Source organism: Neodiprion pinetum, chromosome 2 (assembly GCF_021155775.2).
Source record: "Neodiprion pinetum isolate iyNeoPine1 chromosome 2, iyNeoPine1.2, whole genome shotgun sequence".
Lineage (NCBI taxonomy): Eukaryota > Metazoa > Arthropoda > Insecta > Hymenoptera > Diprionidae > Neodiprion > Neodiprion pinetum.
This window is the reverse complement of record NC_060233.1, coordinates 42,179,335-42,190,749: the sequence shown is the minus strand read 5'-3', so window position 1 is coordinate 42,190,749 and position 11,415 is coordinate 42,179,335. Positions and strand designations below refer to the sequence as shown.

The window sequence follows — 11,415 nt, the reverse complement described above, 5'->3', positions numbered from 1 at the left end:
TAGAAGACAAAATGTTATGAATGGAAAAATAGGCAAAGGTTGTTCGAGAGTATTAATTCGATGTTGCGGCTGTTAGCTAACTTTTTATCATTAAATTTTCTATGATACATCATCATTACCATTATCATCGAATCATTTCTTACCTCATGTCAGTTAAATGTCGGATTGGCAGCCGAAAGTGAGCTTGTTTTTATGTAACTGATATTTGTAAGTGTTTTAAATGCTAGATTAGTATGTCCTTGCTATTTCTACCAATTAAAGTTATAAGTATGAATTTTCAACTACTGATGTGGATTCGTTTTTTTCTCACTGTATTTAACATTGATACGTACGTTTTTTTTTTTAGTATCTCATCATTCAGAGCATTGCCTTATTGTCTGTACTTGAAAGGATACTGTTAAACCTTTAGCCTTGGTGCTACGTACTTTTTCAATTTTTCGAAAATAGATCATATCGAACACGACCCAGGCAGTCGAAGGCAATGCCCACAATTTATCATTCATATTTCGTACGAACTATGATTAGAAACTTTTATTAATTTCTTCTTGATATTATGTGTGAGAAAGTGCGAATTTATTGTACGTTCATGTATATAAGGATTATCAAAACATATTGCATAAGATGAATTTGATTGAAGATAATTATACAAGGGAAAATAAGTCAAACAACAATTTGTTAAGCCCCTTTTTTCCTTACAATATTTTTGTATTACGCGATGTTGGCTTTTGGTGTTATTCCAAGATAAGTTAAAACAAAAAGAAACGGCTTATCTTTCACGTCAACTACCATCGCTGTATGTTTTGTACACTATTCCTTTTTTTTCTACTACAAAATAACAACACTTGTTTCTCATTTTCTACTATTGTAATTTATTGTAATTATCGAGCCGTACAATGTTAACAAAGTACTTGTATATAAACACGCAAAACGTTCTTTAGGGAAGCTGTCTATGTAGCCAAAAATCCTCCATCAATCGGTAATGTCACACCATTGATCATTGAGCTACGATTGCTCAGCAGGTAGACTACTGCATCCACAACTTCGTCGACCTCTGAAATTTAAAAAAAAAAAAAAACGATCGAATTACTACTGACGTTCTGTAATCAAAATATCAAAATGCGAAATTCAATAATTTTGCTCAGCATCAACCACTGTACATTCTTGGCTCTGCACTACACATTCTCCATGTATTTAGTTATACTGTTTCCTATTTGGTTCTGACGTTTGAAGTAGTGCATATAAGCATTGATATCAAGTTACGTTACTGAAAATGGCTAATTACCTGCAAAACGACCAAGCGGAATTTTGCTCGTCATGCTGGCAGCCTTCTCCGGGTCATTCCATCCAACACGACCCATATCGGTCATTACGACAGTGGGATTTACTGCATTCACTCTAATATTGTGTGGGCCCAATTCCAATGCCATTACTCTGAAAAATAAATCAGCTAAAGTTACAAATTTGTAAGCTCACCATCAGTAAAATATTGAACTATGTAATAGATTAAAAAACAGTTCGAAGCAAAAATTCTTACAGCCAGAATGATCAAATTGAGATCAACCCATATATGCATATTTGAGATGTGATTGATATATTTCATTCTAAATATTTCAAGAATCGGCTCTTTCGCGCGCAGACTTAAATGACAGGAATTGTTCAGATAATATTCATACGGTGTACATCGCTGTACTATCAATTTTTGCTTATCTGCTATAATAACAGTTTGAGTATGAGTCGAACTGAAGTGCCTAATTATCACAAATTATTGACTATACTTTTTCATAGTCGTGAACTGTGACAAGACCATCTATAGTTAGGTTTCATCTTGATTTTTATACGTATACCTTGTAAGCTGATCCAGAGCTGCTTTAGTCGCGCAATAAACTGCGTGATCTTTTAAAGCGGCTTGGCTTGCCTGAGAAGATATATTAACGATGCTTCCGCCATTCCCTGTGGCTATCATACTTTTAGCCGCGACTTGAGATACATTGATAACCGACTTTAAGTTAACGTTAAAAAGTACGTCGACATCGTCCGGCTTTACGTCCAAAAAGCGGTCTAGCCTGGCCGCTGCCGCGTTGTTTACGAGAAGATCTATCCGCCCTACGCCCTCTATTGCAGCCCTTGTCGATTCCCAATCGGCGAGATCCGCCGTGATGATCTCAATTTTTGGGTCTTCCTGGAAAAGAGTGTCCAAGTGTTTCTGGGTGCGCGATACGGCAATCACTTTACCGCCAAACTTTGACAGTCTCAGGGCGAGAGCTCGGCCGATGCCTACCAAATGTAATTAGAAGGAATTACAGAAGAGGCAAGATTACAATTAGGTACAGTTAAGTATAAGTTGATTTTTACCCTGTCCAGCTCCGGTCACTACAATCCGCTTTCCTTCGAACGAAACGTTCATTTTAGTATTGTGGCTCAGAACTGAATGAAACTGGCTAGCGAAACTTTCTGATTTGGCCTTTACAACTTTAATGTGATAAAGAATTGATAATGAACATTATGAGGCAATGCAAAATTAGCCGTATAGATAATAACGAAACCATGTGTCGCTGACGCTTGGTCAAGGTCGAATTACAGATCAGATTATTTGTGAAAACTGTACTTGAGATATCCAATCATTAGAGCAAGTGGTAATCACAAGCAGAAATCTCAGGATTCCTGCGCTAAGTTCTCAGCTAATTCACATAAACAAACAGTTGATAGATCTTTTTTCGACGTGAGATGATTGAGCAATGTAATCACAGTCCCTTTGGACGGTTACCGATGCGTCCAAGTTTACTGACCGATAAATTCAATCCTAAAATTGAGCATAAATCGTGATTTTTCGTGTCCCTCGAGAACTAGCGGCCTCTAAAATAAAATAGATTTTTGGAACTAATTTTCCATTGAAGGCAAATTTCGGTAATCGATGTATGTTTACTTTATTTACCAAAAATAGATAACACCATTGATTCACGACATGATTTTGTGGATATGTTACTCACGTGCTTTCGTCACCGAAAATTAGTTCCACAAACCTGGTCAGAGAGCGCTAGTGCTGCGGAGATACGAAAAACGTTTGCATCGGGTTTTCCCTTAAAGCAAATAGTACCTAGTGGAAACGCGGATATGGGTGGAAGCCAATTCTATCTCTTCCCACAACCATTTAGTAGGTCACTGTGTAAAATATAGACATTGCTGTGCTTATCACTTTGCCAATACGCAGCTTACTACATTTCAATGTCGCTTCTCGGCGGGTCTCGTTTTGCCGCGCAGGCGTCGCTGTTGCAGCGCTACCTTCAGAACGCTCACGGATTTCTGGGACTCTACGATTCAAACGTGCTAGGGTTGCGTCCTGCGTCCTGAATTTGGACGAATTTATGCTCAATTTAACTGTGACGGTGGCCGTGGCAAATGATCGTCAAATAAACAGTTCAAAGTCGCGCAGAGGTTTGTTTTCTCACAGTGTGCCTGTGACTGGTATTTTAAAACGCTGAACAAATGACGATCGCAATTCGACCGTTACGGATTTACGCGTGAGACTAAACTTGTGAATGTTTTCGGTAATTCCGTAGGTAGAGAAATCATGTGTTAAGCTTGCTATTCACTCTTGAACGTTCCATTTTCATGTTGCCGCGATTATTTCGGGTATCAGAGGTGATATACGATCGTTAAACGACATACGCAGATATATATACGTAAGTACGTTGGACGATTGTACACTCAATGTTCAATTGTTGTTGTGCATAGTTTTTCACTATTGCTCTTGACAGATTTTGTTTGAAGTCGTTGCTGGTATGACTTGCGTGAGAATTCTGGGATAGAAACAAAGAATATAAATCCATCAACACTGTGTGTAACTGTTATATTTAATTTTCAACAGTTGTGTAGGTTCTCTAGTGCTGATCGGACTCTAGGGCTCCATAAGGCCAAAAGTCATCGCCGGCGAAACTTGTGTCTTCAGGTCGATTAGGAGAGCTGATTCGACTGATCCTACATTCTGGAAGCATCGAATGATCGGTAAGCCTCACATTTAACCAATAAAAGTATTGAGACGCCACGATCTTTGCTCGTGATTTCATGTGTAATAGCATGATAAAAAATTTTCGTAGATCCTATTTCGCCGTACGGCGTTGCGAGCTTGTATTTCTCGGTTTAATTTTCTAAAATATCGATAACTCCGTTTTGGGTTTGAAGCACAGTCTTACGCTTACAGCGTGTAGGCTTTTCTATATCATGAAATTTCGAATACGATTCCTCTTCTCAAGCGGCGAATCTCACTCCTTTTCTGTAGGCATCCCGGCATGCGAGCTTTTTAACGAATTTTTCGAATTGCTATCTTAATTAAAGGGTTAAATAATCGGACGAATTATCAAATTCGACAGTTTGATTGATAGAAGAGGTGTTGATCATGATCATGGTGTTTGCTTACAAAATTTTGTCATATCTTGATCTCAGAAATAAACTGCAGAAACGTTGATAAACAATATTGATGACCTGGTTTGAGAGAAATATTAACAAAATGTTGTGGTTTTCACCTGGTATTACAGAAATAAATGGCCGCAAGATTGAGCCAGGTTAGTGAATACGTGAGTAGAGTGAACCAAACACCAAATATTGCAGATCAGAATACAGAAGGTGAACGGGTTATCATGTTATGGACGAAAAGAATCAGGTATCCGTTCGTGATCATTCTTAATCGTACTATTACGCTACTTGTACTTTTAAACAGTTGCCGGTTCTTTAAAAATGATAGTCAAATTTAAATGCTGCGATTGATTTTGAAGATTGAATTCTAATAAAATATTGTTCTCTCTTGTTTTATTACAGAGATACATGTCATTGCAGTAGTATTACCCACGTTCAGCATTAATCATAATGAATTTGGACAAATGCTACAAGGACTGCTATGTACAACGTGTAGAGTAATCCAAAGGAGGTAAAAATCAGTATGGTTTTGAATTACGCTGTCTTCTTTAATCGTGTATGATTTTGGCATTTAAGCTAGACTAATATTGAACTCTGCTCACTTATTTTATGCATTCGTTCAATACTTGTGGTTACCTGGTAGGCATTCTGTTATTCTATTCTGCATGATTCAATTACTAGTACATCAAAAATCACTGAAATATTATGGAATAAAAACTTGTTTGACACAGATGGTCTGCAGTCACGTGAACTTTGACTTCGTGTTTATTGCATGACTAATATTCTGTTGTCTTAATTACAGTGTATAGAGTGCGTCATCTCATTATTCATACTGCGGAGATATTACGAGATCTACTACATTTAAAGTATGGAGCAACCCGGAGAATGTAAGTATAGTTATTTCAATAATAGTTTAATTATAATTCATAATTGAACTGGGGACTAATCTTACAAACGTACTTATAAGAAGTGATGGCCGTAGAAGCTTGCGAATTTTTTGTGTAAATGCTGTCAAACCAATCAAATTACATACGCTACAGCCCCGAAAGCAACAAGCCCGAAACAAAGTTCTTTCGCGATACTTTTCATCACTATGAAAAGAGAAGAGCTTGTTGGTCTGTCCGACAAACTTCTGCGTTGATCTCAAAAGAGGCCCAGTGCAAAATCTGAAAATGGTAAAACTTGGCAGACAAATGAAAAAGTATTGAATGAAAAATTAGAACAAAAAGAATTTCTAAAGAACAAAAAATTGTAAATTAAAAAAAAAAATAAATGCGTAAACTGGGTAAAAAATTATCGTTTATATAGAAAAAGCAATAAAGACGAAAAAAGTATAGGAGACCTAAACGTGGTAACAAACCACCTCGGCGCCTACAGATAGGCAACTGAAGTTACAATTTACCATCTTACGAACGAAACCGGGCCTCTCCTCGTAGAGTGAGGTTCGTGGGTGGATTATCACGTGACCAACTACCTTATTATATACCTGTAAGCTTTATTTCAGGTAGGCGCGTTTATTCACATAATTCAGTACTGATATAATTTTGAAGACTTTTGGCCGATATTTGGTATGTAAATTTAGTGCATACTTCTAACCAACCAAGCGTTTTAGATTTTTGATTTATAGTTTTGCTTAACATTTAGAAAATCGGCCATCATTTTTTTAGGGATATAGTAATATTAATAGTTTCGTCGAACGGTATTTGAATGAACATTGACAAGCTTGTACGGTCATTTCTTGTAGTTATAGGCACATTTGCAGGATAAGCCCGCCACCCTGAAGGTGGAATATTTGAAAACGAATTTTTGTCCATGTGTAACACGCTTTGAATAACCATAGAAGTATACAACAGTAATGACGAACTAATTTAAGGACTGAAAATCAGCAGTTTACACGTTGTCACTGTTTGCTAAATTAATTCGGGTTTCCATTTTTTATTTTTTCCAGAGTTAATTAAGCAGAGACATCCGAATAACTTCTCCATTATTCGGCGACGTTGGTGAGTTTTCGTTTATTTTTACGGGTGTGTTTCCCTAGTACTCTTTTATCACGTGGCGTGGCCGTAACAATTCTTATACACATCTTTGATTTCTCAGCTGCATGAATATGATCATCGCGACTGCAACAGTTTTTGACTTTTAGTTGAATCATTATTTGCAATTGATTTTACCGTAGCTCACGTCAAGTTAGAAATTTTGCACACTGCTAAAAGTATATTGAGTATCGCCACAGGTAAACATCGCTTACTCGGCATTTTCAAGCACAAATTGTGTAGTATAATAATCTGTTTGAATTTGTTACTGCTGCCGTTCAAGCGGTGGATTGCTCTAAGGTTTAATTATGTTCGCACGATTGCTTAATCGTTGAAATTTCAAAGTCTGGCATAACTTAATGTAATGAAATTGTATGCTATGACTTGAATCAATTAGAACTTTTTTTGTCAACCGGCAAGTATCAATCAATTGCAGATTTAGCTCGCTCAGATAAATGTTGACTAACAGACAGGACATTTCTAAACCATTTTACAAAATTTTGATGTACCGATAGTCCTCCAGCATCATTAAAATACTGTATTATGCATTCGAAAAGTAACAATTAGCTATGATATCAGCTGTTGAGTCAAGTTATTTCAGTTACATTAGTTGTTAAAATCTTCCATTTCGCAGACTTTGCGAATAAGAATGCGGTTCAAGCATTGGGAGCAATCTCGTTTCAGAAAATTATCATGTGTGTCACGATGTCGTGACAGAAGATCATTATTCCCGAACGTGAGCTCGATAGTAACAGTTTGAGGCTTTCGCCAGTCTCACGAGTTGCCGCATGATGCTTATGTCGACCCAGGTCCCTGATTAAATCAATTCGTAATATAGGATTGGACATACACACAAGTCTTAGGGTGTCCATCTTGGTATCGTAGCTTGCGAAATGTAGATGTGAGAGGCATTTTATTGTAATCATCATCTGACGTTGCTTCTGAAATAGGTCCTTATAATGTTTCGAATGTCACACACTTACAAAATCATTGTGTAGCAGCTGGTTAACTATGCTAAAAAAACATTTAGCTCCATACAGGCAATCAACGAAAAAGTCACTAGCGACCATGACGCGAATGGGGAAGAACGATGTATGTTGGAAAGAATGGAAAATCGCGTAGATCGAATAACATAGGTTACTGGGTAGATAGATCGTGGTCGCTTTGGGATACGTTGCGTTGTTTATGCTTGCGCGTGTGAGTGTCTGACTTTTGAATATTTCCGTTGGCTGGTTCCATTAGGAATCTGCAAGCGAGGATAGGTAGATCGTGAGATACCGTTATGTTACTACCTTTTGTAAGTCAAAGCTTTTCAAACGATCGTAGAGATTTTCCATCTGAAACACATAAAAGACTCGGTATGTACGAGTCTGCAATACATTTGTAAGCTTGGAAATTTAATGAGGTTCATTATCAATTTTTTATCATTCTGCAACCATCTTTCAGCGGTTATTTAATTTAATTATTCAATCATAATCAATTAATAGCGATAATTCAGTTCATTGGTGTGATCTCCTGATTGAGCAAAACGCATCTTTGGATCATCCATCCTGTTCAATGGCATAAACTTTGAAGTGTTTTTTGACAGATTGTTCGATTCGCGCCTTTTTGGATTGAACGAGCACCTTGCGCGACGATTTCGCAAATAGTATGATATGAAAAAGTAAATAGCTCTTGATGTGCTGAGCCTTCAGCTCTTCAGTCAATTTTGTTACGAATACTGAAGTTTGCAAGTTTAACACGCCTTTTTCCCAACAACTTGATACCTTTTGCTTCTGAGAAAAAGCGCAGTATTCGCAAGCCGACGTTCAAACGCGCAGGAATAACAATCGCGAAGAGTATTGACGTTATGGTGAAGAATCTTATTGTAAATATTTATGAAATACGTCTGAGGTGTACAGAAATATTTACATTCTACTGTAGCTGTTCATCTCGTTTTTTTGCTCCAGAGCAACATACCAATTTTTTCACAGCCATTAATCATTGTTTCTAATCTTTACATGGCATTGATATTATTGAGGATAAAATGGTTGTTGGAATCTCTGTGAAGATTGTCACAACCGTATCATTGTTATTGACACATTGAGTGGGGAACGTATGTTAGGCATGGGATTTAAGCGCTCGCAGGTAATATTTGCTGAACTGTGTCAAGAAGGCTAACCATGAGTTACAGCATAACTGTAGGAGTTTTTCTGGTGCTGCTAATTGTAATTAGCTACATACCTTGATAAAATTTCAGATGCTGAATTTCCTTTCAATAGAAAGTTTTGTTTGAATCTCGATTTTTATAATGCTTCGCTAATGTGACGTCACATGAATTTTTAATATCGTACCAAATTAGCAATTGGCGAGCACTTGATTAAATGCTATACCTCGCGATCGGATTTCATGACATGGCTCTACTAACATTATAAACCTGATTCAAACTGAGAAAAAAAATGTGAGCCGTCACGGGACGCCTGGCAGATGTGAAACATCGACATTATTTTGTAATAAGAAAAACATTCATGCGCTACACGCCATCAGATGATTTTGAAATACAATTTTATCAGTCTTTATTAAATTTATTCTTTAAGCAATTGTTCTAATGCATTAATTTTAATTAGAATGAAATTAAAATTAATGAAAATTAATAATCAATTTAAAAACATCGTATGCAATGAAATTTATGCGAATTTTAATCTACCAACAGAGTAGATTTTACATTTACTGGCGTTAAAACACACCAAATATACGCGTGCTTAATGCACAGATAAATGCACACTTTAATTATAAAAATATAATTAACTTACTGATGACTTGATAGTGTGTCATAGCGTGATTTTGCTTTCTTTGCAGGAGGCTGATCACTTTCACTCAGTGTGGCGAGAGAGATGGCTTAATTAGCGCCGGATCGAGTGGGAAGAAAATCGCACAGTCGATTGATTGCGCATGGCGACGCGTCGCCACACCGTACACACTACTACATATAGACTGTATATATATACCATCATATAGCGTGGCGACGCGTCGCCGCACCAGAAATCGGTTTTACGTGCGGCTATAGATGTTTCACATCAATAAGTTTTATTGCGTTGTATAACCCAATGCTCATTTTATTTGAATTGTTTTCGTTTGTGTGGGTCATGAGTTTTACATAGTAACAGGCGAGTATCGTGATGAGGAATTTTCTGAAGTTCACGCATCGTAACCATACGAGAGGATATTGGATAATAGTTCCCGCTACGTAGCCAGGAAACCTCCGTCAACTGGTAGCGTCACACCGTTGATCATTGAGCTCCGATCGCTGAGCAAGTAGGTTATTGCATCAACGACCTCTTCCACCTCTGTAAAAAGCGAAGAGAAAATTATTCTTTGCTACTAGAGACGACTAATAAAATAGGGTATAATTTACTTTTACTCAGCGTTGAATAACGAATGACCGGGAATATCTCTAATTATCGGTTGTTATAAACCAAGTTCGCAAAATTTTTATTAATATCCCGACGACGGTTAAATCTGTGAGATTGTAAAATTTCGTAATGGTTATTTCGTGTATAACTACCAGCAAAACGGCCAAGCGGAATCTTGCTCTTCATGTCGGCAGCTTTCTTCGGATCGCTCCATGCTTGGCGACCCAATTCGGTCATTACAACAGTGGGATTGATTGCATTCACTCTGATGTTGTGGGGACCCAATTCCAACGACATGACTCTAGAAAATATTGACTATTTATTGTCGAAGTCTTATTTTTCTCATGCAACAAGCTAATTGGTAGTTTCATTCATTCATTTAATATGTATAATAATTATTTTGATGATTAGTTTGATCGGTGTCCGGTTTGTTATTGAATATTTAAATTATAATGACTGGTAGTTATGTAACGCGCCAACGCGTGTATCGCGTGTACCGTGAGATGTATGACACGGGTTAGATAACGTTCCATCTATCTCGCGTGATAACGAAATCTGCAACAAACCTTGTAAGCTGGTCAACAGCTCCTTTAGAGCAGCAGTAAACAGTGTGATCGTGAAAAGCGGCCTGGCTAGCTTGAGATGAAATATTCACGATACTCCCGGGTTTTCCTCTTGCTATCAAATCCTTAGCTACGATTTGAGAAACGTTAATAGCAGCTTTGAAATTTATGTTAAATGACTCGTCGACGTCTTCAGCCGTTACGTCAAGAAAAGCATGTCCTCTAAACATTCCCGCACTGTTAACGAGATGATCCACAGGTGTTACACTCTGCAGAGCATCCTTCGTCGCGTTCCAATCCGTCAGGTCCACCTTGACGATCTCGATTTTAGGATCCTCCTCCGAAAGAGTATCGAAGCTCTTGTCGGGTAGCGATACGGCGATCACGTTGGCCCCGAACTTTGACAGCCTCAGGGCAACGGCTCGACCGATACCTGAAATTTGCCCGAAATGTGTGAATCTGGTGAAATTCGAGCGAAAGATTTGAAAAACGGAACGTCGCAATTACGTGTCCGTCTTGAGGATTTCACAAAAATCCGAGTGTTTCTTTGTTTCGAAAAGTTACACAATGCTTCAAGCGAAAGCGAAAATGTCTGCGCTGAATTTTTTTTCATTGGCATCAAGCACAAGATTCTTACAATTTACGTAATATATTTTGCGGAGTTAGGAATTTTGAGTTTTACCCGATCCAGCTCCCGTCACCAGAATACGTTTTCCCTCGAAGGAGATGTTCATTTTACTATTAGGATTAAGATGCTGATGAAACTACCAAGATAAACTAAGATTTAGCTTTTGTCTATCACCGCGATAAGGAATCGATAAGGAGTAATCTGAGGTAACGGACAGGTACATCGTGTCGGGAGATGAGTCGCATAGCATAGCATATGTTTGCGATGTGGCACGCCAAGGTCGGCACCGCAGGCAGTAGCAAGTCACCTCCTCGTCTCGGTCGGTAACACAGTCGCAGTTGTCACCGCGTCGTGCGGAACTGTCAAAGTCGTTATTGATGTTGACGGTG

General features: G+C 38.0%; 2 protein-coding genes and 1 long non-coding RNA gene across 5 annotated transcripts; 1 reads left to right on the top strand and 2 right to left on the bottom strand.

The window, feature by feature from the left end:
* Positions 1-844: 844 nt before the first annotated feature.
* On the bottom strand, positions 845-3,060 carry LOC124212597 (L-xylulose reductase-like). 2 transcript variants are annotated; one of them, XM_046612793.2, is made up of 6 exons: positions 2,933-3,060; positions 2,787-2,853; positions 2,353-2,385; positions 1,845-2,274; positions 1,283-1,431; positions 845-1,051 (listed from the first exon to the last, which is right to left on the bottom strand). In XM_046612793.2, the coding sequence occupies exons 2-6, from the start codon at positions 2,812-2,814 to the stop codon at positions 948-950; spliced, it is 744 nt and encodes a 247-aa protein (XP_046468749.1). In that variant the 5' UTR covers positions 2,815-2,853; positions 2,933-3,060; the 3' UTR covers positions 845-947. The 2 variants fall into 2 exon arrangements, with proteins under 2 accessions (XP_046468749.1, XP_046468750.1); XM_046612794.2 differs by lacking the exon at positions 2,787-2,853 and having other exon boundaries at positions 2,933-2,986.
* LOC124212600 (uncharacterized) lies at positions 2,168-9,766 on the top strand. Of its 2 annotated transcripts, none has more exons than XR_006881692.2 (7): positions 2,168-2,324; positions 3,866-4,002; positions 4,533-4,657; positions 4,813-4,921; positions 5,213-5,297; positions 6,359-6,410; positions 9,282-9,766. It is a non-coding gene; the product is annotated as an uncharacterized lncRNA (long non-coding RNA). The 2 variants fall into 2 exon arrangements; XR_006881691.2 differs by lacking the exon at positions 2,168-2,324 and adding an exon at positions 3,489-3,680.
* Positions 9,522-11,277, bottom strand: LOC124212598 (L-xylulose reductase-like). The gene is made up of 4 exons (XM_046612795.2): positions 11,081-11,277; positions 10,402-10,831; positions 9,988-10,136; positions 9,522-9,769 (listed from the first exon to the last, which is right to left on the bottom strand). Exons 1-4 carry the CDS (start codon positions 11,130-11,132, stop codon positions 9,666-9,668), a joined length of 735 nt encoding a protein of 244 aa, XP_046468751.1. The 5' UTR covers positions 11,133-11,277; the 3' UTR covers positions 9,522-9,665.
* Positions 11,278-11,415: the final 138 nt, after the last annotated feature.

Bases quoted from the DNA above. Each gene is read 5' to 3' on its own strand.
- LOC124212597 (XM_046612793.2), bottom strand. From the start codon at position 2,814: ATGCTCAATTTTAGGATTGAATTTATCG. The intron at 2,386-2,786 runs GTCAGTAAACTT...TTTCGTTCGAAG, and splicing joins TTTTAGGATTGAATTTATCG to GAAAGCGGATTGTAGTGACC. The intron at 2,275-2,352 runs GTAAAAATCAAC...TACATTTGGTAG, and splicing joins AGTGACCGGAGCTGGACAGG to GCATCGGCCGAGCTCTCGCC.
- LOC124212598 (XM_046612795.2), bottom strand. From the start codon at position 11,132: ATGAACATCTCCTTCGAGGGAAAACGTATTCTGGTGACGGGAGCTGGA. The intron at 10,832-11,080 runs GTAAAACTCAAA...GGCAAATTTCAG, and splicing joins GGTGACGGGAGCTGGATCGG to GTATCGGTCGAGCCGTTGCC. The intron at 9,770-9,987 runs GTAGTTATACAC...CGCTTTTTACAG, and splicing joins TCCGCTTGGCCGTTTTGCTG to AGGTGGAAGAGGTCGTTGAT.